This window comes from Tursiops truncatus, chromosome 15 (genome assembly GCF_011762595.2).
Source record: "Tursiops truncatus isolate mTurTru1 chromosome 15, mTurTru1.mat.Y, whole genome shotgun sequence".
Taxonomy (NCBI): Eukaryota; Metazoa; Chordata; class Mammalia; order Artiodactyla; family Delphinidae; genus Tursiops; species Tursiops truncatus.
Window position 1 is genome coordinate 36,491,520 of NC_047048.1, and position 26,979 is coordinate 36,518,498.

Genomic DNA, 26,979 nt, shown 5'->3' on the forward strand with positions numbered 1-26,979 from the left:
GCCACAGCCCCTTGGGTGTCCACACCCCAGCTGCTGTCCCTAAAAGCCACTTAGGCTGAAGCGGCAAGGCTGCTCCCCCATCCCCTGGATGATGCTGCCATAGGCTGCTGCCTGGCTAGCCACCTCCATCTGTCTGTCTGTCTCTCCAGAGGCTGCCTGTCTGGCCTGTGACTGGCCTCCCTGAACCCAACCTGGTACTGCTGTCCCCGGAGGCAGTGAGGGTGGGTATGGACAGTGGGGTCCACCATATGCCACCCCAGGTGGGGTTTAGGGGTCACCCTATAGCAACCAGGACCACCCAGGACCTGCCATGCTATAGCTTTGAGGCCATACCAGAGACGAGGGAGGTGGCTGGAGGGGAGACCCCCAGACCAAGGGGAAGGGAAGGTAGGGACCCCTGATCCCTTGGGTCAGGAGGCTTGGAGACCTCTTCCCCTTCTGTAGAAAAGACACTCCCAGATCAGCCTTCTGCAGCCCAGGACTCAGCCTGTGAGTGAAATGGATGGGAACAGAACACCACTGGAGGGTGGGGTAACCAAGGGATGTGGTCACAGCCAGGGGCCAGGAACACTGTGCCCCAGAATAACAAAGGAGGCCCCAAAGCAAAAGAGAAGCCAAGGAGGTACCAAGAAAGGTTAGCAGAGTAACAAAGCCAACATCATAGTAACAAAGGGGACAGATAGCAAAGGAAGTGGATAAAAGCAACAGAATAAAGGCAGCAGGGAACCACTCGGAAGGGAGAGCAGGAGTGAGTGAGAGGGAACAGGGTGAGTACGGAGCGCCTGGGGTGACAGAGGTGAAGAAAGGTGACCCAGCAGCTCTCTGGCCAAACTCTCCCAGGCCTCTTCCTTCAGCCGCACTGTGCGGAGGTGCAAGAAGAGAGAGTCCAGGCAGCAAAGGGAAGGGAGAAGCCTGGGCAGCGGCCCGGAAGTGTGCACTGAAAGGTGTTTGGGCTGGAAGCTGTTTGGGTCGCTGGGGATGGGCTGGGGGAGGTGAGCACGAGGCCAGCAGCAGGCGGGAAGGCGGACAGGTTGCAGGTGAGCAGAGGTCTGGGTGACCCCCACCCCCTCACGCTCCTGTGCTCACCCCACTCCAGCCATCCTGGTCCGCTGGGATGCGACAGAGGGAGAGGAAGTATGTCAGATCTTCCAGTCCTTCTCTCCCCTAGGTCCACCTGGTGTAGGATTGTCCTGTGCTCCTGTCTGGGGGGAGGGGGTTTCCTCTGACCTTTGAACCTACCTCCCTGCGGAGATGGGGCAGAGCCTGGGTCTGGGCAGAGACTCTTTTGGTGTGACCGTGAGCAGAGGCCTTGTCTCCTGAGGGAGGGCCGGAGCCCCCTCCCTAATAGGCATTAAGGGCCTCGCGCGATGACCAGGCGTCGCTTACGACCCTTTCCTTTAGACTTCGCCAGGCCTCTCTTCAGAGCCCCATATTGGAGCAGGCGGGACCAGCACAACGGGAAGAGAGATGAGAACAAGAGACCCAGAGATGAGAGGGAGAGAGAATTGGAGAGGCTTCGAGGATCGAAGAGTGCGGAAGTGCATAAGGCCCGTGGTCAAGGACTCCCAGGTGGACTGCCCCGCCCACCCAGGGATGGCCCCGCCTACCTCCTCCCATCGCCAGAGGAGCGGAGTGCGACTGTAGCCCGGGAGAGCAGCCGCGCAGCGCTCCCTGCCGGCGATGAGTGGGATTACATCGTCCGGGGAGCTGCCCAAGGTTCCACCTCTCTGTCTCTGACTGGTCCAGCCCTGCCGAGTGGGGGATTGGAGTGACACCTGCGCCCTAGGGCTGCTTGCACTGCAGGAGCATAGGGGCGCCATGGGGGTGGTAGCAGAGAAGCTGGGCCTCTGCTGAGCTCCTAACAGGCTCTGCTTTCTCGTCTTGAATCTGGCACCAACCTCTCTGGACTGGGGTATCTTCAGGCACCATGAAATCTAGCCCCTCACCGAGTGTTCCAGCACTTGTGACCAAACATTTGCAGGCCACTTGGTGCCAGGCCCTGGCGAGCACTGGGGAAACATCACTGAGACCCAGGGAAACAGATTTGTGTACCTTGGCAAGGGGAAGCCCAGGGCTGGGGCAGCCTCCAGGAGGGGCATTTAACCTGGCCTGGGGCCCTGGAGTCCTCAGGCAGGGTGAACCACAGGGCTGTTCTGGAATCTGCCTAGAGTTCCTGCAGGCTGTGTGGGGAAGGGGAGGGAGGAATGAGACTGTGGAACAGGGCCTGGCCTCAGAGCATGGATTTCATTGCATGGGTGGTGGGAGCCCTTGAGGTGTTGTGGACTGGGGGTGACAAGGTCAGGACACCCATGTTTTGAAAGGCCAAGTTCAGTGAGGAGCAGGGGCGAGAGCACTGGTGGAGTTGGGGGAGAGGAGGTTGACCTCAGTGGCCTGTGACTTCCCCCAGCGCAGATCCTAGAAGAAAAAAATACTGAGTGGAATCAGAGTAAATAAATTCTGGAGTCCGTAAGAATTGGAAGGGTGGAGTAAAACAGAGTACCCATATTAGCAGACCATGTGGAAGAGAGATGCACCCAGGAGGTGAGAGGAAATTGCCAGTGGGAAGAGGCCTCCAGAGGGTGCTTCCAGAGGCCAAGGAGGTTAGTGTGGGAGCTGGCTCCATGTGGGCACCCCAAAACCAAGAGCTAGACAGACGTGAAGCCACCCCTCCCCTGTCCTTGCTGGGTGCCCCAAGGGCAGCCTTGCCACATGGCCAAGGGAGGACTAGAAGGGCAGACAGCATCAGGGCACAGTGACCAGGCAGTTCGAGGTCCAGGACAGTTGTGGGAGTCGGAGACCACACTGAAGAGGGTTGAAGGGGGAGCAGAAGGGTGGAGTGAGGGGGGCACTGGAAGGGGACCCAGGTGTCCTTGCTATTCAAGATGGCAGAGCACATTTATATGGGGGGACTGGAGATAATAACTGGAAATGCAGAAGGGGATAAGAAGTGGAGGGGTTCCTGAGGAGGAAAGGGGGTCTCAGGTGGAGGGACCCTTCCTCCCTAGGGAGAGATCACGGCCATGGCGATGAAGAAGGGGGCCAGGTGTTTCCCACTTTGTCTCTGGAAGCCCTTGGCTGAGGGGAGGGAGGGGTTCCAAGGAGATCCGGGTTTGAAATGAATTCTGGGAGATGGGGAAAAGACTGGATGGGCTGCCAGGTCTTAAGGTCTCACCCCCTTGGGGAGGACATTCTCCCCATGCTGGCCAGGGGGCATAGTGAGGGGACCTCCTGTGGGCCTCCTAGGAGGCTGGAGTGGGGGCTCCAGCTCAGCGCGGAGGGTGTGAGCTACTGCTCTCCTCCTCCTGCACACCTTGGTAAGTGGCAGCAGGACCCAGCGTCTGACTGCCCTCCCCCACCGTGGGATACCCCTCCCCTCCTGGGGGACCCTGGGACCTGGTCTAATGACCTCACACCCTAACAGGAGGGGCAGCACTGGCAGAGAAGGGAGAAGGGGACCCAGCCCCCAGCAGAGTCAGCCTCCGTCCCCCATTCTGCCCCGCAAGGACACACAGATCTCGGCTGTTGAGGGGAGCTTGCCCGGGCCAGCTGGAGGGCTCCTGACATTTGCCAGGGCGTGGGCGCGGCTGTTTGCGCCCCGAAGCTAGATGTAAAGTACACATCGCGGAGGAAAAGGGTCAAACACCGGGGCGCGGCAACTAGGCAGGTTTTATTGACCAGATGGCCGGCCTGCTGGCAGAAGACATTCCGCCTGCGTCAGGCGTGGGGGCGTGGGCAGGGGCTGCGATCAGGACGGCTCTGGGGAGAGGCGGGGGCTGGCGAAGGCGGTTCCCTGCGCAGACCATGACTGAGCAGGAGACACTCCGAAGGCTCTGGAAAGAACAGAGAGGACCGTGGGAAGAGGGTTGTGCGACCTCCACTACCGCTCCCCCGACTCCCCAGGCTGGAAGAGTAGGGACTGCCCCAGGAAAGCCTTCCTCTACTGGGAGTCGGGGATGGAAAGGTTGTAGGATGCCCTGTGGGCAGGCAGACGTGCGCTCCGGTCTCAGATCTCCCGAGACACCCTCGTCCACTGCTGTCCCCGTCCCCTTCCTCTCCCCGCGTACCTGGCCCGCTCTTCAGAGGTCCAGGAGTAGGATCCCAGCCGCAGCTCCGGTTGGGGCGCGGACTTCGGGGCGCGCGGGCTGCGAGGCGCACTCACCGGGAGCCCTGCGCGGGAGCTTCTGCGTCGCACCTCCCACAGTTTCTGAACTCCGGAGGGAAGCAACAGAGCATCGCGGGCGGCGGGCCCCCCAGAGACGGTGCTTCTGGCAGATGGCCCCTGGGGGGACACGCCCAGGCCGAAGCCGTCCCAGGCAAGGGGCCCGGCAGCCGGGCGCAGTGCGCGGCGCCACACGTAGGGCGAGCGGCGCAGCCCCATTAGCAGGCCCGCGGCGCGGCCCACCGTGTGGTAACGGGGACTCGACACGTGCTTGTACCAGGCGGCGGCGGGCAGCGGCAGCAGCAACAGCAGCAACAGCAATGCGATCAGCCAGCGGCTCGCAGTGGGCCCCCGCCCGGGGCTCCGCACCCCCGTGCCCCGCGCCAGGGTGCTCACGTTGACCGCCGCCCGGAGGGCGGACCAGAAACTGGCTCAGTCGTGTCTGGGCGCGCAGTGTCGGGAAGCTGGAGTGCGGGAGGCTACAGGCTAGGAGTTGGTGCGGGTGGGTCCAGCTATAACTGCTCGGGGGCCCCGCCCCTGCTCGCCCCCGCGGTACCTGAGGGGCTCCCCAAGGGTAGGGGGAGGGATGAAGTGAGAGGAGGAGCCCAGGCTGCGAGGCGGGGACGTGTGTTACTGAAGCACCCTCGCTGAGTGGGCCTCTATGTAGAATTCATCTTGACGCTCTGCTTGGGGCTCCCCTGCTCCCCTCTCTTAGCCCCCCTCTGCCTCTTCCCCCCAAAGAGAGGAACTTCCAGGCATAGGGATGGGGGGACAGGATGTTCCCTGAGCCAGAGCTCTTGCAGGTGGGGCACAAGCAGAGCAAAGACAGGGAGGCCGGCAGAGCCCTACTGGGGTAAAGCAGGAGAGCTGATTGGTGGGGGCCCTCTGCACCACTCAAGACCCCTCTGTGTATGTTCCCCCTGGAGGGTTGTTCCCTGTCCTCGCCTAACACAGCTATCAAATCTGTTCCCACACCCATTCCTCTCCTCCCTAACCCCTAGCTTCTCCCCAACAACCCACTTCCCAGCTGCAGCTGGATGGATGCTTGCAACTGCAAGTTTAGCCGCATCAAACCCTCTCTGAAACAGTGGTTAGGTTAGGCTCCCAGAATAAAGAGTCAGCCCCTCATACTGCCTGGGAAGGATAAGCTCTGCAGTCTTCCAGCCTCCTCTTCGGTTATGATCCCCCCCAAAACCACTTTCTCTGGCCAGGGCAGTCTCAATTCACTTGCCATACCCAACAACCCATGAGTTTGCCCACCTCTGTGCTTCTGTGCCTGGGACATTCCATCCTTTTCAATCTGGCAAACTCCTACTCATCCTTCAGGATCCTGCTTAGATAGCCCTTCTCTGAATAGTCTCCCAGAGTATCCCTCTGTGCCTGCCTGGGCTTAATAGCCCCCTTCCAGAGGACAGGGCCTGACCCATTCTTGCCTGAGTCCTAAACCAGGGAGGATGCAGCCCTCAAAATAATCACACCTCACCCCACCCCCCAGCAACCACACCACTCACGGGGCACCTTCTAGATCCCAGACACCAAGGATCCTGAAATATCTTATTTTGATCTTCAAACAATGCCACGACGTGGGACAATTATTGATTCCATCTACCAATGAAGAAACTAAGGCATGGGGAAAATTAACTTGTTCCAGGTCACCTGTTGGGTAAGCACTAGGGGGAGTGGGGCCCAACCTAGACCCCCAGCCTGAGAGTTCCAGTTTGGGGACCCCAGCTGCAGTGCTCAATGGAAACCTCCCATCCCCCTCCGCCTGTCTCTTCAGCAAAAAGGAGGGGTGATCCCGGGGGCATGGGGGAACACAGTCTGAGTCTGTCCTTCCTCTCAGACCTGCATGTTGGAAGAGGAACAGAGGGGCTGAGGGGTGCCGAGGACGGTGTCTGCTTCTGAGGCATGAGGGGCAGAGAAATTCTGGTAATCCCCTGGGGAGCTCTAGAAGCAGCAGCAGCAGCAGCAGCTCTCCCCACAAAGGCCCTGCAGAGCTGCTGAGAAATGTGTCCTGGAGCCCAGTGACCCAGGCTTGATGGTGGTGGGTGGGGGGGGAGGGGTAAGTGCCTCAACCTCTTCTGCCTCAGTTTCCTCATTTGTAAACTGGGGATAATCCCGGTCAGCTTGCTGTGAGTATTAAGAATACAGGCTGGGACTTCCCTAATGGTGCAGTGATTAAGAATCTGCCTGCCAATGCAGGGGACACGGATTCGATCCCTGGTCCGGGAAGATCCCACATGCCGCAGAGCAACTGAGCCCGTGCCCCACAACTACTGAGCCTGTGCTCTACAGCCTGTGAGTCACAACTACTGAGCCCATGAGCCACAACTACTGAAGCCTGGGCGCCTAGAGCCCATGCTCTGCAATGAGAGAAACCACCGCAATGAGAAGCCCGCGCACCACAACGCCCCACTCACCAACTAGAGAAAGCCTGCACTCAGCAACAAAGATCCAATGCAGCCAAAAATAAAAATATAATAAAATAATTTTTTAAAAAAAAGAAAAGAAATCCAGGCTGGGGGACTTCCCTGGTGGTCCAGTGGGTAAGACTCCACGCTCCCAATGCAGGGAGCCTAGGTTCAGTCTCTGATCAGGGAACTAGATCCCACATGCATGCCACAACTAAGAAGTCCGCATGCGAAACTAAGACCTGGCGCAGCCTAAATAAATAAATAAATATTAAAAAAAAAAAATCCAGGCTGGGCCTTGACATCTTGACACTGTGCCTGGCACACAGTAGGCGCTCTATAAATGGCGTGGCTACCATCTAATTGCTGTTGCTGTTGCTGTTCTAGCGGCTGCCTAGTCCCCTAAATTGTCAGAGAAATCCCTTTGATGGAGGGGTGACAGCGCTGGGACCAGGCAGGGAGGGGGTACAGAGGAAGCCACCTGCGCACCTGGAAGGGCCTGGAGGACCGAAGGGACCAGTGGGCCGAGTGGAAAGCTGCCCCTCCCACCTCTGCCTCACTCTTCTGGGGCCCCTCCACCTTGAGAGCTGCCTAGAGTGCTTGGTGGGCGGGCAGTGTGGCACAAGCGGGCTGCCAGGGTCCCCTGGCACTGCTGCCCCCTCCCTAATAAGGGGATGCAGAGGACTGCAGCCTGGGCAGACAGGGAGCTTCTGCAGGGAGAACGTCATCGATGTGAAATCTGATCAATCATGGCCTATGCTGTAACGGACGTTTCTGCGCAGTTGCAAAATTTAAGAGAACTACAATTAGCAGCATGGTAAATCTGAAAACGCAACGTTGAGCAAAGAAAAAAATGCTCTGCACAATGATACGTTTGGTGTCTGAAGTTTAAATACCGGCAATCCCTCCCGCTTGTTTATGACTGCGAACCAGAGAGAGTGAAAATGTCAGGGTGCAGGTGAAGGATGAAGGCCACATTAGGACAGAGCAGGGCGGCTGCCTGTCAGCTGGAGGTGTGTGGAAGGCAGGCAGGCAGGGAGCCCAGGGCTGGGTAAGGGAGAAAAGCACAGAACAACTTGATGGTCCCTGGTGGCTCCTAGTTTGGGGTGCTCAGGAAGAGGGGCTCTGTGCTTTACCTAGCCCTGACCCCAGGGGCCCAGGGACAAATGTCTCTGCCAGCCCTCCCCCATCCAGGACTCTGGAGCCAAAGTCTATTGCCAGAGGAGGTAGTGGCCCTAATGTCCATAAGAGCTGCCTTGTCTTTCTGGGGCTCACCACTCCTTTCATCCACACACAGCCCCTTCTAGAAGCTGACTGATCATGGCTTCTGACTATTTGCACACCACCTCCCCTGACACTGGACCAAGCCCTCCAGAGACTGGGACCATGTCTGCCTCATACTCACGGCCCCCATCCCAGGCACAGAGCCTGGCTGCCAACAGGAACCCCATCCTAATGACACAGTAAATGAGGAAATCTCTCCGTTTTGTCATTTTAAAAATTATTATATTTTATAATATCAAGGTCATATACGTTATAAGTCAAATGCTAGTATAAGGGACAAAATAAAGCTGTCTCTGTTCCACCCTTTCACATCCCCATCCTGCCCTCCAGGGGCAACTACTTCCAACTCTTTCAGCTATTTTTCCTAGTATTTGCCTCCATATTTTGAAATCATAAACTTAACTGCTACTCTAAAAATGTGTGGTCTTTTTAAGGAGGTATAAGATACTTTGAGTAAAGTGTGCACATCCTAACAATTGCATTTGTTACATATGCCTACACTTGTGTGCCCACAGCCCAGATCAAGGTAGAAAAGATTTCAGCTCCCTAGGGGGCTCCTTTATGCCACTTCCTAGCCAGAAGCCCCAGAATAACTCATCTATCACCTTAGATCGGAATTTTCTCAACCTCAGCATGGTTGGCATTTGTGAGGCTGTTCTGGCATGGTAGGATGTTGAGCAGCATCCCTGGCCTTTACTCATTTGTGTAGGCAGCAAAATAGCCCCTCCCCAAAGACATCTATGCCCTAATCCCTGGAACCTGTGAATATTTACTTTACATGGTAAAGGGGAATTAAAGTTGCAGATAAAATTGAGGATGCTAATCCACTGAATTTAATATAAGCAAAGCACCCTGAATTATCCAGGTGAGCCCAATGTAATCTCAAGGGTTCTTTAGCGTGGAGGAGGGAGGAAGAGTCAGAGAAGGAATGGTGACAATGGAAACAGAGGGTGAAGTGATGTGCTTTGCAGAAGGAGGAAGGGCCACAAGCCATGGGATGCAGGCTCCCCCTAGAAGCTGGAAAAGCCAAGGAAATGGATTCTCCTCTAGAGCCTCCAGGAGGAATGCAGCCCACCTTCACCTTGATTTTATCCCAGTGAGATCCATTTTGAATTCCTGAATTCCAGAACTGTAATCTAATGAATTTGGGTTGTTTTAAGCCATTGTTTGTTGTAATTTTTTTACAGCAACAATAGGAAACTAATGCATCAGTAGATGTCAGTAACAATCCCACCCCACTGTGACAACCAAAAATGTCTCCAGACATTTCCACGTCTCCTTGAGGCCAAAATCACTTCCAATTGAGAAACACTAACTGAGATTATAAACTGCTGCTTTTAAATTTACCTTTTTTTTTAGGCATCAAATGGCTTCCTCCTAATTTATTAAATTTATTTATTTATTTTTGGCTACGTTGTGTCTTCATTGCTGCGCGCGGGCTTTTCTCTAGTTGCAGAGAGCAGGGGCTACTCTTCATTGTGGTGTGCAGGCTTCTCATTGCGGTGGCTTCTCTTTGTTGTGGAGCACGGGCTCTAGGCGCGTGGGCTCAGTAGTTGTGGCTCACGGGCTGTAGAGCACAGCCTCAGTAGTTGTGGCACAGGGGCTCCGCAGCATGTGGTATTTTCCTGGACCAGGGCTTGAACCTGTGTCCCCTGCACTGGCAGGCGGATTCTTAACCAATGCGCCACCAGGGAAGTCCCATGGCTTCCTCCTAATTTAGATGAAGCTTTGGCTCTCTCCCACCCCAGTCACCTCACTTCTCATCTCTCCATCCTCCCAATATGATTTTATCATAATTTTTGGTTGACACTAGTCAGCATTTATATTATTCTGACCATGTAAATATTACTCTCTGCTGAGCCAAGTAGTGTACTATAATTACATTTTTTTCTTGTTGATAGCTGTCTTATTATCTTTCTTTCCTTGTTTTTCTATATTCTTAGTTTGTTATTTCCCCCCAAATGCTCCAAGGAGCTCCAAGCTCCTTGCAATAAATTTTCCTGATTCTCAAGCACACAAGGAGATCACCCACCATCAGTTCCTTATTTACTCTGGAAATCTCCCTCTGGGAGCCCTTGGCCTCCTGCTCCAATCTGGACATCCACTCTCTAAGCCTCTGCACAGGCATCATTTGAATGGGGACATGGGAGCTAAATACTTTGTCCTTTTTATGTTGATGGCTTTATGCGTTGATGGAAAGTTATTCTAGGTGTATAATTTGTGGATGGAAATCATATTCCTTCAGAAATTGGAGAGAATTTCTAGCTTCCAGTGTCCCAGGATTGTAAGTCTGATTCTCAATCCATCATGCAGGTTTTTCTCCCTCCTTACCCCCTCCCTCCTGAAGCTCTCAGGCCCTTTGCTTTATCTGTAGTACTCTGGTATTCCACGATGATGTCCCTCACTGAGGGTCTTTTTTACTTGATTGGGTCCTTTAAACGTGGAGACTCATGTCCTTCAGCTCTGGCATATCTTGCCTTATTGGCTCTTTGATAATTTGCGCCTCTCCATTTTCTCTGTTCTCTCTGAAATTCCTATTAGTTAGATACTACACTGTCTGGATTCAGACTTCTATCTTCTTATTTTCTCTGTTTTCTATCTAGTTGTCTTGTTCTGCTTGCTGAGAGACTTCCTCAACTTTATCTTCCCACTTTGCTCTTGAACTTTTAGTTGTTGTTAGTTTTGTTTTGTTGGACGCGCCATGTGGCATGTGAGGTCTTAGTTCCCCGATGAGGGATCAAACCCATGTCCCCTGCATTGGGAGTGCAGGGTCTTAACCCCTGGACCACCAGGGAAGTCCCTGTTGTTATGTTTTTAATTTTTAATTTCTAAGGGTTCTTTCTTGTTCTCTGCTTTGTGGTTGTTATGGTTGTTCAAGGCATCCTAGTCTCATTTCATGGAAGGAATATCTTTCTTGTGAATATCATATATATATATATAATATATATGTATATAAATTATATATATATAAGTAATATATATATAAATTATATATATGTGTATATATATGTATGTATATATATATATATATATATATATATATATGTCTCTCCTTGGAGGGAGGAACATCTCTTGAATCTTTCTCCTCCTTTTTTTTTGCCGTAGGCGGGCCTCTCACTGTTGTGGCCTCTCTCCTTGCAGAGCACAGGCTCCGGACGCGCAGGCTCAGCATGGCTCACGCGCCCAGCCGCTCTGCGGCATGTGGGATCTTCCCAGACCGGGGCACGAACCCGTGTCACCTGCATCGGCAGGCGGACTCTCAACCACTGCACCACTAGGGAAGCCCTCTTTCTCCTCCTTTTAATCTCCACTGCCACTATCCAAGTTCAGATTTTTCCCTCCTATTCTGGGATTGCTTCTGTGGCTTATATATATATAAATATAAATATATATATAGATATATATGTTTATGATCTGTCTAAAATTTCCTTCTGATCTCTGGGTCTGCTTGTTTTCATCCCTGTATCACACACTGCAGGCTTTCCTCATGAGTCTGGAGATCATTTGTTGCCTGTGCACAGTTGTGAGTGAGACCCTGCAACACTGGTTGGCTGCTCCTTTTTTGGGGGGCATGGCTTGCTGAGTGTGGGCTTCACTGTAGGGCAGCTGGACAGCAGGACAGCTTTTCTTTCTTTTTTTTTTTTTTTGACTTAAAACATTAGGTGTTTATTTTTCTCAAGTAACAAGTCTTGAAGATATTAAAACATTTTCCCTTCAGCGTTATCACATATCTTCTAAGGGATAATGAATGAATAAACGATTTCTCACAATCATTGTATAACTTAGGTTTCTTCCATATATGCATTACTTAGAGGCTTTCTCACATTCTTCACAACCAGTTCTTTTCACTTACCATTTGGTTGTATGTCTTAAAGATTGAGAGTTCACTGAAAGCTACTTTACATGGATATCATTAAAAGGGGGTTTACTGAGCATGAGTTCTCTCATGACACCAAAGGGGTAAGGATTTACTGAAACATTGCCTGCAGACATTGCATTTATAGGGTTTTTCTCCAGTATGTATTCTTTTGTGTGCAATGAGATTACACTTTACACTAACGGATTTTCCACATTGATTACACTCATAGAGTTTCTCTTCCATGTGAGTTCTCATGTGTATTGTAAGGGACACATGCCTGCTAAAAGCTTTTCCATGCTCACTGCACTTAAAAGGTTTCTTGTCCCTGGTATGGATTTTCATATGCCTCCTATGAGATAAGAGACCACGGAATGTTTTCCCACATTCCTTACATTCATGTTTCATTTTCATGTGAATTTTCTTGTGTAAAACGAGGAAAGATTTCACTCTGAAGGCTTTTCCACATCGATTACATGTAAAGGGTTTTTCTCCAGTGTGAATTCTCACATGTTCTTTAAGGCATGAACTATCCCTGAAGGTTTTCCCACAGTCATTGTACTTACAGGGTTTCTCTCCAGTATGAATTTTCTTGTGCCTGATAAAGTTGGAGCTCAGCCTAAAAGCTTTCCCACATTGATCACACTTGTAAGGTTTCTCTCCAGTATGTATCCGCAGGTGTATCTTAAGAGATGACTTACTACTTAGGGCTTTACCACAATGGCTACATTCAATGGATTTCTCTCCAGTGTGGATTGCCTTATGTCTTTTAAAATATGGGAGGATACTGAAGGTTTTCCCACAATCACTGCACATATAGGGTTTCTCTCCAGTATGTGTTATCTGGTTATGGTAAGCCTACAGCTTCTACTGAAGGTTTTGCTGCATTGATTACATTTGTAGGCTTTTTCTCTTGAATGAGTCCCTGAATGTTGTCTGAGAAGTGAGCTATCTCGGAAGGTTTTTCCACAGTCATGGCATTCATAGGGCTTCTCTCTAGTATGAATTCTCTTGTGATGTGTAAGGTAAGAGCTTGAGCTATAGGCTTTCCCACACTGATCACACTTAAATGGTTTTTCTCCAGTGTAGGTTCTCATGTGCAACTTAATGGATGAATGGCTCTGTAATACTTTACCACACTGATTACACTCAAAAGGTTTCTCTCTAATGTGAGTTTTTTCATCCTTCTTAAGGTGTGAGATTGAATTTAAGACTTTCCCCCAGTCACTGCATTCATAGGATGTCTCTTCTGTATGTTGTCTCTTAAGCCCAGCTAAGTTAGAACTCCTGAGGAAGGCATTTTCATCTTTTTTACATTCATAAGATTTTTCCCGAGGAAGAATTCCCTCAGGTGGCTTAAGATGTGAAGAATCTCTAAGGACTTTTGCAGAGTCAAGGTATCGATGGAGTTTCTTGCTAGGGTAAATTTTACTGTGAGTAATGCTAGATTTCACACTCAAGGCTTCAACAATTTCACTGCATTGAATGGGATTGCCTCCAAGAGTTTGTTCCTTCTTGCCATTGAGTGTATATTTCTCCAAAATACCTTGTTTTTGCTGTGGTTGTTGGGCTTTAAGGAGAATCAGCTCATCTGAACAGGTATCTTGATGAATTCTTCTCTCTACTGTCTCCATTTCATCTTCCTGCTCCATCTGGGTGATGAGAGGAGGTTTGCTGAGTTGATGTCTCAGTGAAGCCAAGTTTCTGTAGTTCTCCAGCATCACATCTCTGTCCCCTGCAGTGGAAGGGCATAGTCTTTTTTTTAATTAATTAATTTATTTTTGTCTGCGTTGGGTCTGCGTTGCTGCGCGCAGGCTTTCTCTAGCTGTGGTGAGCGGGGGCTACTCTTTGTTGCGGTGTGCGGGCTTCTCATTGTGGTGGCTTCTCTTGTTGCAGAGCACGGGCTCTAGGCGCACGGGCTTCAGTAGTTGTGGCACGCGGGCCCAGTAGTTGTGGCTCACGGGCTCTAGAGTGCAGGCTCAGTAGTTGTGGTGCATGGGCTTAGTTGCTCCGTGGCATGTGGGATCTTCCCGGAACAGGGCTCGAACCTGTGTCCCCTGCATTGGCAGGCAAATTCTCAACCACTGAGCCACCAGGGAAGCCCAAGGGCATAGTCTTAACCACTGGTCAGCCAGGGAAGTCCTCCAGCCCATTTCTGATTCTAAAGTCCAAGCTCATCCGCTCACAACACACCGCCTCTTTTCTAGAAGGGTTCAGATCCGGAGTAGCCTCCTGTGATAGCAGAAGGGAGGTCCTGAGTGTGCCTGGCCCCCAAGGGTAATGAGGAGGCCCCCCAACAGCTGCAGAGACCCAAAGCCCCAGGATTCACAACCGTCCAATCAGCAAACCTGCCCTGATGTTTCTCTGCGTCAAGCCTCCGGGCTCAGCTGGGTGGGCCCAGCCATGAAGAGGACAGGTTCTCTACCCGCCTTTCTATTGGGACTGGGGGAGACCGCTCCTAGTTCAGAGACTGATGTCACCACGTGTTGTCTTTTCTGATAGGGCTTGTGTTTGTGAGTGCGCAAGCGCGTGTGTGTGCCCTATGACCACGCCCGTGTGTGTCCCAAATTCAAAAGAAAGATCTGGGTTGGAAAGAGATTTTGGGCTCCTAATAGGGTTGCAAAATATTTAGCAAATAAAAATACAGGACTTCTAGTTAAATTTGAATTTCAGATGAACAACGAGTAACACTTTAGTATAAGTATGACCCATCAATATTTGGAGCATTAAACATTTTGCTCTGGGAGGACAGAGCTGGCCCAAGACTAAGGTCAGAGGAGAGGAGGGCCTGATACCCGCAGCCCGGCGCCGGACCTGCGGCTGACCTACAACCTGCCCACTCCGCCTAGAGCGCCCGGTGCCGGTGGCGCCACTCTAGCCGGCGCCTCGCTGAGGCGGAAGTCGTGAGCGCACTTCCGCCAGGTGGGGCCGTTGCTGGGCGGGGCGGTGACGTCGCCCCGGAAGGGGCGGGCCCGCTGGGAGCCAGTCTGTCCCGCGCCGCGCCGCGCCGGCCGGGAGGGGGCCGGATCCCGGACCATGGCGGCGGCGGCGGCGGCCCCGGAGGGGAGGCGCGCGGCCCTGGAGGCGGCGGTGGCGGCACCTGAGCGGGGCGGCGGGAGCTGCGTGCTGTGCTGCGGGGACCTGGAGGCCACGGCGCTGGGCCGCTGCGACCACCCGGTGTGCTATCGCTGCTCCACCAAGATGCGGGTGCTGTGCGAGCAGCGCTACTGCGCCGTGTGCCGCGAGGAGCTGCGCCAGGTGAGCTGCGCTGGCAGGGCCGCGTGTCGGGGCAACTGGGCGGGAGCGGGGGCGCGGCCGGGCGGGGCGGCTGGTCACCCGGAGGCCGGAAGGGGACTTTGCCTTCCTGGTGTCCGGCTGCAGGCCTAGTGGCGCCGGCTTCCAAAAGAGAGGCCTGGCGGGGCCACCCGGGGCGGGGTCCCCATCGTGGGGCCGACTGTGGGGCGTGTGGGGGCGGGAGGCAGGAGGTGGCCGAGCTGATTTGAAGAGGCAGCGGTCCTTGTGGGGACAGAGTCTGGGGGCTTTCCTCCTGAGCCCCGGGAATTCCTGCCGGGCCACAGGAGGGGCATGATCAGAGCAGGAGCTCCTAGACCTGCTCGTCTTGGGAGATTATTCATCAGAGGTCTCCATTCCGGTGGAGGCAACAGGGAAAGTGGGCACCTTCAGTGGCAATCTGTCCTGGAAGCAGAGGGTCAATCTGGGCATTTCCAGCCTAGCTGTGCCTTTCTGGGTGACGCTGAGCAAACTCCTTCTGAGAATGGCATTTCTATCTATTAAGTGATGGTTGTACTCACCATCACCACCAGAGGGGAAGGCAGAACCACTGAGGTCTCCTCAGGGTGCTTGGTGGATGGGGATAAAAGTGTTGCGAAGTTTTCCTCCTTCTTGCCGGTTCCACCTGGTGGCGGTGGCGTGGCGGGGGGGCGGGGTGGGGCTCAGCTCCAGAGTGGAGGAGAGGGAGTTTCTGATTGTCCAGACTTGGAAGCCCTAGTGAGGTCAGAGGGCTCCACGGAGCTTTCTCCCACCCTCCCCGCAATGCCAGCTGCTGGCTGGGAGCACCTAGCTGGAGCTCCCTTGGTTTGCTGTGCTTTGAGATATGTTTGCTTCCAGAGTTGTGAAACGAAAGGAAACGACATCCTTTCTTCACTTTCTTTTTTAAAAGTAGACTTTTATGTTAAAGGAGCCAAGAAAATGCTGTAATCCCATGAGCACTCTGTGGGCACCTACTCTGTGCCCTATCTGAAAAAGACACTTGGAGATGCTGTCAGTCTGTAATGGGGTGGACAGAGATGCACCCGGACCTGGGAGGGATCTGGGGTGCAGGAGCAGTTGGGGAAACCTTGGGTCTGTGACTTAGTCAGAAGGCACCTCCCAACTTCACCAGAGCCTGCCTTGCCTTCCAGTCTTGCATAACGTGATGTAACTCTTGAATGGCCAGGTTTCCCAGCACACCTGTAGCTTCCTTCCAGGCAGGCAGGCAGGCAGGCAGGCACGTGCAGCTGAGGCCCCGGCCCTGGGCACTGCAGGTCTCACTGAGGAAGTAAGCAGACACCTATATATGGGTGTTGTAGCTAGCATCTGGCCTCTCTCATACCTTGTGGGTCCCATACCCTTCAAGGACTCTGCGGCAAGGGGGTGTGGACATGAGCTTTCAGCTGGCTCCAGCTGGGGTGTGGTTTGGCATCAGGTGCCCTGGCCAAGTCTGGCCTTCCTCTCAGGCCTGCTCCTAGTTGCTAGGTAGCAGGAGGGTGTTCTGGGAAGTTTGGGAAGATGATGCTCCTCTCCATTCATCCTGTTTGCGTCTCACTCTTGAACTCTGAACGCCCCTGTATCCCTTCTGTTCCCTTGCTGAGTCCTGCACTGTCCTCTGAATACGTCCTGTGTCCCATGCCTGCTCGGAAATCCCACAGCAGCCCCAAATCCCTGAACCCTGCCTCTCCTCTGTCTCTTTTATGGGACTAAGTCTTTGTAAAAAATTGGGAGGAAAGTGTGCCAAAATGCTTTTTGCGACAGGCCAGCTCCGTTTGCTAGTTAATTCCTACATCTTGACCTGGTGCCTCCCTGTGCCGGCCTGGGTGAGGAGCCAGATCAGTTAGATTGCCCGGCACTTGCTCAGGGTGGAGGCCGAGGCAGGCTCCCAGCTGATGGGTAGCAGCAGCGCTGGTCTTGAGGGCACACTGGCTGAGACTGTTGTCAAGTCCTGGGTTCCCGTCTTCCCTGGTTGTATCTTTCCCCCAGGCCACTTTCTTCTAAAAGACAATTCTTGTCTTACTTTCCACCTTGCTCTGATCCCCGGTGATGTTGAAGAGGCTTGATGGGGCTGCTGTACAAAGTGGGATGTGTCTGAGCTAGGAGGGGCCCTGCAGGCCACCTGGTACAGCCCCACTGCCCCATTTCATAGGTAGGAATTGGGAGGGGAAGCTGAAGGCAGGTCAGGAGGCAGGACCTGCTGACTCAGGCCATGTACTTCTGTTGTCCCTGCCCCCTCTCCACCAACCTGGTCCTGGCCCGCCTCCTCTGAGAGGACCTGCTTGTCCACGTCTGGCTCCTTGGGTCCCTGTACTCTCCCCGTCCAGCCGCTCTCACACTGGTCGTTGCTGACACCCATCCCTGTCCTCTCACGCACTCATTCTCCGTGAGTGCTCGCTGCACGCTGGGAGTGGGGAGCAGCAAGGCCCCAGGCAGAAACCCCTGTGGTGGGGGAGTCTGAGGGGACTTTCGCCCCCATCTGCCTCTCCTCAGGACCTGATCTTGGGGCCCACCCAGAGGCACCCTTGCCCCGTTGGTCATTTACTACCTGGCCCACCCAGGGGCTGCCCAGGGCGGTCCCTCCTCAAGTATCTAGGCCTGGCCTGTACCTCTGTCCTTGGACCCATGATCCCCTCCCATCAGGGTGATCACCAGGGTGGGTGGGTCTTGGGCCACACTGGTTGGATCCCTAATGGGTTCCTGCCCATCCCTGGCCAGGCCAGCATACCCTCATCCTCCTCCATCCATGCAGTTTTGTGTCTCACCTCATCCTCTGCTGAGGGCAGGGACACTGGCCATTCCAGGCTGCACTGCCATCCCATCGTCTGGTGCAGGCCCGGGGGGCCCAGTCCTGGTCCCAGCCTGTCTGTGAGGGGCAGTTAGCATTTCCCCATCCCACCCCCCAGCTCCAAACCTGCTCACCCTCATTCTCAAATGAACACTTTCCTTTCCCAAGCCTCTTCTGTGGTTCCAATCTCTTCCTGAGCCAACCCAGTGTCCCCCTTCTGCCCTGGCTCAGCTGTGCCCAACCTGGGCTGCCCTACCAGACTGCTCGGGAGGGACAGACACCCCACCCAAGCTGACTGTCACTCAGTCCACGGCAAGGGTGCTCACAGCCCAAGGAGAGATACCACCTGTGGTGGATCAGAGCAGACCTCTGAAAGGAGGATGACGGGGTGAGGGTGGGGTGCGGGCCCTCCTGGCACAGGTTTCTCTGGGAGGGAAGTTGTTCCTCTGCTGAGTCTGTCGAGCTTGGATGCTTGTTGGCAGTTTTGGGGCTCCCCTCGAGGCTGGGGTTATGGGCACCGAGTCCCGGTGGTTAATTCCTTGTTCTCTGTGCTCCTCCAGCAGCATCCTGAGTGGTTCATGGCCCTGCACCTGCAGGCGCCTATCCCCAGGCAGGAACTGGGGTCTGTGCTGGAAAGGTACCCTTGGGAGTGGTTGGAAGGCAGGGCTGGATGTGGGCTTGCTCTAGGAGGGCAGATCCCATGAGAAGAGGCCAGTGGAAGGCTCGGGGACCTTCCCCATGTCCCTTTGGGACTACGGAGAAAACTGGGGCAGAGGGTGCGGAGGGTGACCCTTTGGAGGCAGAGCCAAGACCTCCCTGTGAAGATGGGTCACAGGGTGCAGCTTGGATGAGGTGCGCTCAGCGTGTGGCGGGGGCAGGGGTGGGCAGCCACATTCATCCTGCCCAGCTTTGCCAGACATGGTGACAAGGGGAAGAAAAGCCTGTTGGGGCGCTGCCCATCCCCCCCACCCGCTCTGACCCTCCAGAATGGCTGTGGCTGGACCATGATGCTTCCATTGGGCTCCTGTGGGGGCGGGTGGGGGGCAGGCTTGGTTGTCAGCCTGCTCTCCACACCCCCAAGCATGTCCTCACAAGTAGAGGCTGAGCTCCCCATCTCCTTCTCCAGAGCCCCCAGGGAATCAGTTTTAACCACGCTGCTGTTCGGGATGGTGTAACCATCCCCAACAGTCCTACGCTTTCCCAAGTTCATGGCCACCCTGGCCCCAGACATCCTCCCTGACTGGGCCTAAACCTAACAGGGGTGATCTTGATGTGGCCTTTACCAAGGAAAGGCTGTCCCCCTGGGTGTGCTGGTAAGGACTCTGAGCTGAGGCGAGTGGCCAGCTCCAGGCTGGGGGACAGTGGTGGATCGGAAAGGGGCACGGAGAGGAGGAGATGGGCCAGTGTGGTCTTGATGCAAGGGGGAGGGGACAGAGAGAAAGGGGGACTGGAGGATGAGGGAGCCCTGGAGGGAGCAGTGCCCTTGTTGACTCAGAGGGTAGGCCTGAGCCTGTGCGGGGGCCCTGGGGGCCAGGCTGGGGGCATTGGGACAGGGGTCTGGTCATCGTCCAGTGCCAGGGTCTGTGGAGAGGCAGAGCAGGCTGCTGGGCCAGGCTCAGCAGGCTTTACCTGAGAGTGCTGGAGAAGTGGCCAGGCTGCAGAGGTGTCCACAACCAGCACACTAGCTCCTCTGTTTGGCACCCCCAGACAGCCCAGTTAACAGGCAGGAAGCTGGCCAAGAACGGGCGGGGGCCATGACCGAGTCCTGTGGGGGAGCCCTTCTCCCCCTTTGCCATCATGGAAGCATCATGGGTGCGTGGAGGGTAGCCAGGCCTTGACGCATGCAATCTGGCCTGGTAGCATTCACTGTTTCCTTAGCTGCTCCTTGGACTGTGTCTCTCCTTTCTCCTGGTGAAAGTCATCCTGTGCCCAATACCCATGTGATTAAGCCCCGGTTTGCCTGGCTGTCTGATCCCTGTCTCTGCCCCTGGGGCGGCCTCTGTCTCTCTGGCAGGTGCCAGTTTGTCTGTGGATGAGTGTGGAGCCGGCTGCCCCCTGGTGGCAAGGCTAGCCGCTGCATCTCTGTCCTGGCAACCCTAGGTGGGTGGGCTGCGGGTGGGGAGAGGAGACAAGGCTGGCCCAGGCTGGCAGAGGGTGCTTCCTGCTGGGACCTGCCTCAAGCCTCCCAGGAGGGGCCCTGAGTGCCTCCCTTTCTCCTCAGCCTGACGCGTCCATGGTCCGGCTCACCAGTCCCTTTTGCTTTTGGTTTCAGGTGGTCTTTGGGAAGAAGCTTCCTACCTTTGCCACAATCCCTATCCATCAGCTTCAGCATGAGAAGAAGTATGACATCTACTTTGCCGATGGAAAAGTGTTTGCCTTGTACAGGTGAGAGGGGAATTCTCGGCCTGGGTTTCTGAGGGTCTGTGGGATGCTTTGTGGTGGGGACGGACTGTCACCTCCTCTGCTCCTCACATCCCTCAGCGGGGAGGGGGCACTGGTGTGTTGCAGATGTCAAGGCTAGGTGGCTGGTTTCTATCATTGGTTTTCTCTACTGTAACGAGGGATGCTCACAGTCCCCCTCCTGGGGTGGTGGTAAAGAGGGGGCAGTGGGCGACAAGGGGTGAATTCAGGGAAGGCACACAGCCCTGCTTTCTGGGGCTTTTTGAGGTGGTCAGGAGCTCCTGCAAATCAAGCTCTTAGCCTATGGCGGAAAAACCTCATAAAGGGATACAGTTGTTTTGGGGGTGGTCCTCATCTTCCAGGTGAGGGGGCAGGCACCTGTGTGGGCTCAGTCATCATGTCCATCTGATGCAGGGGTCAGTCTCCTGGATCGTGGACCCAGCCCCACCCCGTGGCCTTGTTCAGCTCAGGCCCTGGGCCCAGCACCATCTGGCTCAGTGGTCAGAGTGCTGAAATGCACGGTGGGGCAGGAGTGCCCATCCTCCTGGCTCCTGCTTCCAGGGCATCTGCAGGGGCGTTGGGTGAGGGGCCATGGGGTGGTTCTAGTGCCCCTCTGGACAGTGATGCTGAGTGCCTTTGGGGGCACTGGTGGCTCTCGATGTCTCCCTAGGCAGCTGCTGCAGCACGAGTGCCCACGGTGTCCTGAGCTGCCACCTTTTGGCCTCTTTGGGGACCTGGAGCAGCATATGCGGAAGCAACATGAGCTATTCTGCTGCAAGCTGTGCCTCAAACACCTCAAGGTGAACCCTACCCCATGGCACCTGCCTGGGGATCGGGCATTCAGGGAGCACCTGGTGGAGGTGGGTGGAGGCCAGGCCCAGTAGAGGCTGGCACAGGGTGCTCAGCCAGACAGCTGTGAGCGGCTTGTTGCTGCCTCTGGCCCTGGACAGGCCAGATCCCCAGGGTTTCCCAGCATCCCCAGCTCTCCTGCCTCACAGAGCCTTCCAGGCTGCTGGTGTCTGGGGCTCTGGGGCAGAACTGATGCCACAGGGTCCCCTGCATTGTCGGGCCGTGGGAAGGGGCAGGAGGCCTGGGAGCCCCCACCCCATTCCCAGCCCCCCATTCCCTGCAGATCTTCACATATGAGCGCAAGTGGTACTCGCGCAAGGACCTGGCTCGGCACCGCATGCAGGGGGACCCTGACGACACGTCACACCGTGGGCACCCGCTCTGCAAGTTCTGTGATGAGCGCTACCTGGACAACGACGAGCTGCTCAAGCACCTGCGTCGCGACCACTACTTCTGCCACTTCTGCGACTCAGACGGGGCCCAGGACTACTACAGGTGGGAGTGGGCGCACGGCAACCTTGGGACACCCAAGCGGGCTGGGCGAGGGCCCCTGCTGACACCCGGTTTCCGGCAGCGACTACGCGTATCTGCGTGAGCACTTCCGAGAAAAGCACTTTCTGTGCGAGGAGGGTCGCTGCAGCACCGAGCAGTTCACCCACGCATTCCGTACGGAGATCGACCTCAAGGCCCACAAGATGGCCTGCCACAGCCGGAGCCGTGCCGAGGCCCGCCAGAACCGCCAGATCGACCTGCAGTTCAGCTACACGCCGCGGCACTCGCGCCGGAACGAGGGTGAGCGGGGCCCGCCCTGCCGAGCGGGGGCCCCAAGGCAGGGCTCACGTTGCGGAGCCCTGCTCTGGAGGCCTCAGACCCAGGTCCTGATCTGACCCCTCACGTGTGAGCGGGGACAAGGGACAAGCCTGTTGAGCCTGTGTCCCCCCAGCCTATTGAGGAGCCCCAAGCACCTGAGCATGTTGGGACAGGGAGCTCTTCACTGGCTCCTGAGGGTTCTCAGATCTGCTGTTCTGGGGTCCCTGGGACTCTTCCCCAGGTCAGGAGGATGACTGAGTGCCCACTGTGTGTAGGTCCCTCCTGGGACTGTGGGGCCAGCAGGCCCAGGCCCCTCTCCCAGCCCAGTTCTTGCTCTGACCTGGTGCCTAGGCTAGAGGCCCAGGACCACTGTGAACCCTGAGAGGTGTCTGCGCCCATACCCCAGGTTCAGGTGCTATGGTGGGTGGGGAGGCCTCTGCTGTCTAAGCCAGAGCACTGGCCTCGGTCTGGCCTGGGCCCGTGACGGGCTGTGTGCTGGCCGCAGGGGTCGTTGGTGGCGAGGACTACGAGGAGTTGGACAGGTACAACCGCCAGGGCCGCACGGGCCGGGCCAGTGGTCGTGGAGCCCAGCAGAGCCGCCGAGGAAGCTGGAGGTACAAGAGGTGGGAGGATTTGCGTGCCGCCAGGACTTAATGTTCTCCTGGCACCACCCCTGAGGCGGTGGCAGCAGCCAACAGCTGGGCTGGGGATAGGCACCGCTGTCAGGGGACTTTGGCTTTCTGGCCTCTGGTGTCCTGGGCATGGCAACAGGTCTGCTAGGTGTCCTCAGTGAGGATTCCTTCACTTTCCCCTAGTTTTAGCCAGAGACACTGGGACCCTGCAGATTGGGGTGGTAAGGGGGGTCCTGGGTCATTGGGGGTTCAGTGCAGTTGTGCCATGAAGCCCCAGCGTGGCAGGCACGCACTCAGGCTGGGCTGCCCCCGATGGCCGGGCTGGATCGAGGCATCTGTGGACCCCAAATGCTACCCCAGAGAACAGGGCCGGGTGTTGCCCAGGGAGCCGAAGCTTGAGGCTGGCAGGTGGATGGTCCAGCTCCCTCCACAGCGCCCTCTCCTGGACAGGGAGGCTGGGCTGGCACCGGTCCCGCTGGCTCCTGGCAGGCAGCCTCCTGGTGTCCAGGCTTCCCAGGGGCAAGGCCCCTCCCCAGCCCCTCATCCTGCATGTCACTGTAGTCCTGGGCCTTGCCCAGCCTGAAGTCATCCCCATCCCAGGGAAGAAGAAGACCGAGAAGTGGCAGCTGCCATCCGGGCCTCGGTGGCCGCGCAGCAGCAACAGCAGCAGCAGCAGCAGCAGCAGCAGCAGGACACACGCAGGAGTGAGGACCAGGAGGAGGGCAGCAGGCCCAGGAAGGAGGAGGCAGGTGCGCGGGGTCCTGAGGAGCCCCGGGGCCCCTGGCGCCCGCCCCGGACTCAGGGCGAAGGCCCAGGTGAGTGGGCCTTCCCTGTAGGCAACTCTACTCTGGTGCAGGAGGTGGGAGGTGGGCTCCTGACCAGCGTGGCGGTGCCCGGACTCGCAGGGCCTCCACCCACAAGGCCAGTGAGAACCCGTGTGCTCGCCAATCACCCCACAGGGTCTGATCCTGCCCTTCAGCGTTGGTCAGCCCTGACCTAGGGTTCTTTTGTGTCTTGTAGGCTCCAAGGAAGCCTCAATAAATGGTCCTGTGAGCCAAGAGGCCTTGCCAGCAACTGGCTCGGCTGCAGGAGCCACATTTCCAAGGTACATGTGTGCATGAACCGGGGCTCCTATGTAAGGTGGGTGGAGGGTGGCCGCCGGGCAGGCCAGGGCCTGGCAGGCCACTGACCCCTCTCCTCTTCTCGGCACAGTGCTCTCCCGCCCCCCACTTCGAAGCTCAAGGACGAAGACTTCCCCAGTCTCTGTGCCTCCACTTCTTCCCCCTGCTCCGCAGCGGCTTCCCTGGGCCCCGTGGGGCTGGCGCTGGCCTACTCTGTCCCCGCCAGGGGCAGGAGCACCTTCCAGGAGGAGGACTTTCCTGCCCTGGTGTCCTCTGCCTCCAAGCCCAGCACTGCCCCCACCAGTCTCATCTCTGCCTGGAACAGCAGTGGTAGCAAGAAGGTGGCGCATCCCACCCCAGGGGCCCAGTCTGCCAGCGGGGGAAGCCAGCCCCCCAGGAAGGCTGGGAAGGGGGGTAAGGGTGGTAAAAAGAGCGGACTGCCCCGCGCGGAGGAGGAGGAGGAGGAGGATGGCCGCTCCAGCCTCACCACCCAGGAGGTGCGGGGCGTGCCCACGACAGTCGCCGTTTCTTCCCTGCTGGCTGTGGCCTCCACCCAGACCTTCACCAAGGTCGGCAAGAAGAAGAAGGTGGGCTCCGAGAAGTCGGGTGCCTCATCTCCCCCGCCACTGCCCCCTGACAAAGATGGGCCCCCCGGGGCTGAGCAGGCCCCCGCGCCCCCCACTGGCAGAGCTGAGGGGTCAGCTGCTGTCATCATCAACGGACACACAGAGGGGCTGGTCCCAGCTCGGAGCATCCCCAAGGAACCCCCTGGGCTCCCGAGGCCCCTGGGGCCCCTCCCCTGCCCCACGCCCCAGGAAGACTTCCCAGCGCTCTGCGGCCCCTGCCCACCCAGGATGCCCCCGCCCCCAGGTATGTGTGCCTGGCTCAGGCCTGCTTTTGGGCATCTGGGAAGGGGCCAGGTTTTTGAGTCAGGCTGGAGCCCCTGGGCCCAAGAGGAGCATAGCCCGAGGTTGTGCAGGTGCAGGTGGGGAGAGATGAGCCTGTGTGGTGGTTTCCAGCTTCCTTGGAAACCTGACGGCCAAGTCTGGATGCAGGCTCCATGTCTGTGAGCGGCGTGACTTTGGTCTGCCACATAACTTCTCTGCATCCTTTTATTTGTTTTTGGCTGTGTTGGGTCTTCGTTTCTGTGCGCGGGCTTTCTCTGGTTGCGGCGAGCGGGGGCCGCTCCTCATCGCGGTGTGCGGGCCCCTCACTGTCGCGGCCTCTCTTGTTGTGGAGCACAGGCTCCAGACGCGCAGGCTCAGTAGTTGTGGCTCACGGGCCTAGTTGCTCCGCGGCATGTGGGATCTTCCCAGACCAGGGCTCGAACCCGTGACCCCTGCACTGGCAGGCAGATTCTCAGCCACTGCACCACCAGGGAAGCCCCTAGCACTCTCTTGAGATGAAGGCAAAAATGAGTTAACTTAGGCCAGCATTTGCCATGAGGGAGCACAGCATGCATGCCGGCTCTTGGCATCATCAGGCCCTGGGCCTGCTTTGTGGGGGAGGTGCGGTTGTGGACAAAGCCTGACCCTGACCCTGGTGAGATGGGCAGCTTATGGGAAGTGGGGGACCAAGGCTTGTCTGCCTGGCCAGCGAGGGTCACGTCCTGAGATCTTCCTGTGTGCCCCCCCATCCTCCACAGGCTTCAACACCGTGGTGCTCCTGAAGGGCGCTCCGCCTCCACCTCCACCGGGTCTGGTGCCCCCTGTCAGCAAGCCACCCCCTGGCTTCTCTGGCCTTCTGCCTAGCCCCCACCCGGCCTGTGTTCCCAGCACTACGACCACCACGAAAGCGTAAGTGTGGGTGGGCCACCTGGCCTCATGCCCCTGTGGGGGGAGTGCCCTCACCTTGGGCCACTCCAAAGGCTGAAGCCTCCACCTCCTCCCCATGTCCCGATTCCAAACCCAGGCCAACACCCGTGCCACGGGCCTACCTGATCCCCGAGAACTTCCGGGAAAGGAACCTGCAGCTCATCCAGTCCATCAAGGACTTTCTGCAGAGCGACGAGGCCTGCTTCAGCAAGTTCAAGAGCCACTCGGGGCAGTTCAGACAGGTCAGGCAGGCGGGGGTGTGGGGGCCAGCCCGGCCACCTGGGGCCCAGGCCTGGGCCAGGTGTGACTGGGTCTGGCTCTGGGTGGCAGGGCGTGATCTCCGCAGCCCAGTATTACAAAAGCTGCCGGGACCTGCTGGGGGAAAACTTCCAGAAGATCTTCAACGAGCTGCTGGTGCTCCTGCCCGACACGGCCAAGCAGCAGGAGCTGCTGTCTGCACACACAGGCTTTCGAGGCCGTGAGAGGCCTCCCGGCACCAAGGCCAAGAAGAGCAAGAAGAGTGCATGGCAGGCCAGCACCCAGCAGGCGGGCCTGGACTGCTGCGTGTGCCCCACCTGCCAGCAGGTGCTCGCGCACGGTGATGTCAACAGCCACCAGGCGCTGCACGCTGCCCGGGACGACGACTTCCCCTCCCTGCAGGCCATCGCCAGGATCCTCACGTAGCTCCGGACGTAGCTCCTGCCAGCACAGGCAGGAGCCGCCACACCCATGAGCCTCCTTTCTCCCTCCTCCTCCCTCTGGGCTGCCAGGCAGCCAGGTGAGGCCCTGGTGAGGCCACCCGCTCAGGCCCCTCAGCTGGCCGGCCTGCCAGGGATCACCAGGAAGGCCCGCACCACCCTGTCAGCACACCGTCATGCAGGAGTCCATCTGGATTTCTCCTGGGAACTGGAGAAAGACCCCTGCCTCAGCAGCAGGCTGGTCTGGGTTTACATTCTCATGCTTTTGGAAGGTGCTGGGGAGGGAAGGGCTGGGATGCCAGGACCTGTGTGTGCTGTCAGAGCCGGTGGCCACGGTGGCCCAATCTGGGACCGCCTGAGCCTGAGGGCTGCGGCACCGTGGTCCCTGAGCTGTGGGGCCAGGGGTGCTGGAGTCAGATGTTGAGTGTGTTGTGTAAACAGTTGGCTGTTTCATTATTCAAAAACGTTCAGGATTAAAAGCAGACACGAAATCGTGCTACTTGAAGTTGAATCTTTTTACGAGACTAGCTGAAACTGGGATCTCAAATTGCCTCTGACCTTTTATAAGACAGTTTATCTTCAAATAAATTTATTTTGCAATAATGCACATAGCTGAGCTTCTCTGCCTTCCGGGGTCACCCCACTCATAGTTGTCAGACACTACAGCTCAGGTGGTCACCAGTGAGTGCTGGGGCGGGGAAGACCTGTGGGGAGAGCTGGGCTTGCTCACAGGAAGAAGCAGCCAACCCTGGGCTCCAGTCCTGGAGGTCGAGCACCGCCCAAGCCTTCCAGGAGTAGAGACAGCCATGCTTGACCTACACTGTGTACCCAGTAAAACTATTCTTCCAGAACCTGGGAGTAACACAGACTTGAGGTTTCAATCCATAGAC

General features: G+C 56.6%; 2 protein-coding genes across 4 annotated transcripts; one reads left to right on the top strand and one right to left on the bottom strand.

Annotated features, from left to right (window-relative positions):
- Window positions 1-3,515: 3,515 nt before the first annotated feature.
- NPW (neuropeptide W) lies at window positions 3,516-14,748 on the bottom strand. The gene is made up of 3 exons (XM_073793238.1): window positions 14,540-14,748; window positions 4,065-4,586; window positions 3,516-3,830 (listed from the first exon to the last, which is right to left on the bottom strand). The coding sequence occupies exons 1-3, from the start codon at window positions 14,746-14,748 to the stop codon at window positions 3,746-3,748; spliced, it is 816 nt and encodes a 271-aa protein (XP_073649339.1). The 3' UTR covers window positions 3,516-3,745.
- On the top strand, window positions 14,675-26,696 carry ZNF598 (zinc finger protein 598, E3 ubiquitin ligase). Of its 3 annotated transcripts, none has more exons than XM_073792436.1 (12): window positions 14,675-14,968; window positions 20,038-20,150; window positions 20,836-20,965; window positions 21,298-21,509; window positions 21,589-21,806; window positions 22,330-22,447; window positions 23,057-23,205; window positions 23,477-23,561; window positions 23,669-24,447; window positions 25,223-25,373; window positions 25,489-25,633; window positions 25,722-26,696. In XM_073792436.1, the coding sequence occupies exons 1-12, from the start codon at window positions 14,747-14,749 to the stop codon at window positions 26,073-26,075; spliced, it is 2,676 nt and encodes an 891-aa protein (XP_073648537.1). In that variant the 5' UTR covers window positions 14,675-14,746; the 3' UTR covers window positions 26,076-26,696. The 3 variants fall into 3 exon arrangements, with proteins under 3 accessions (XP_073648537.1, XP_033696958.1, XP_033696959.1); XM_033841067.2 differs by having other exon boundaries at window positions 14,676-14,968; window positions 23,057-23,271; XM_033841068.2 differs by having other exon boundaries at window positions 14,676-14,968; window positions 22,330-22,438; window positions 23,057-23,271.
- Window positions 26,697-26,979: the final 283 nt, after the last annotated feature.

What these genes read in the sequence shown, in the direction of transcription:
- ZNF598 (XM_033841067.2), top strand. Translation starts at nt 14,747, where the DNA reads ATGGCGGCGGCGGCGGCGGCCCCGGAGGGGAGGCGCGCGGCCCTGGAG. An exon ending in AAAGTGTTTGCCTTGTACAG is followed by an intron (nt 20,151 to 20,835) that starts GTGAGAGGGGAA and finishes ATGTCTCCCTAG; the next exon opens with GCAGCTGCTGCAGCACGAGT. An exon ending in GCAGGAGCCACATTTCCAAG is followed by an intron (nt 23,562 to 23,668) that starts GTACATGTGTGC and finishes TTCTCGGCACAG; the next exon opens with TGCTCTCCCGCCCCCCACTT.
- NPW (XM_073793238.1), bottom strand. Translation starts at nt 14,748, where the DNA reads ATGGTCCGGGATCCGGCCCCCTCCCGGCCGGCGCGGCGCGGCGCGGGA. An exon ending in CTAGGCGGAGTGGGCAGGTT is followed by an intron (nt 4,587 to 14,539) that starts GTAGGTCAGCCG and finishes CGACTGAGCCAG; the next exon opens with TTTCTGGTCCGCCCTCCGGG. An exon ending in ACCTCTGAAGAGCGGGCCAG is followed by an intron (nt 3,831 to 4,064) that starts GTACGCGGGGAG and finishes TGTTCTTTCCAG; the next exon opens with AGCCTTCGGAGTGTCTCCTG.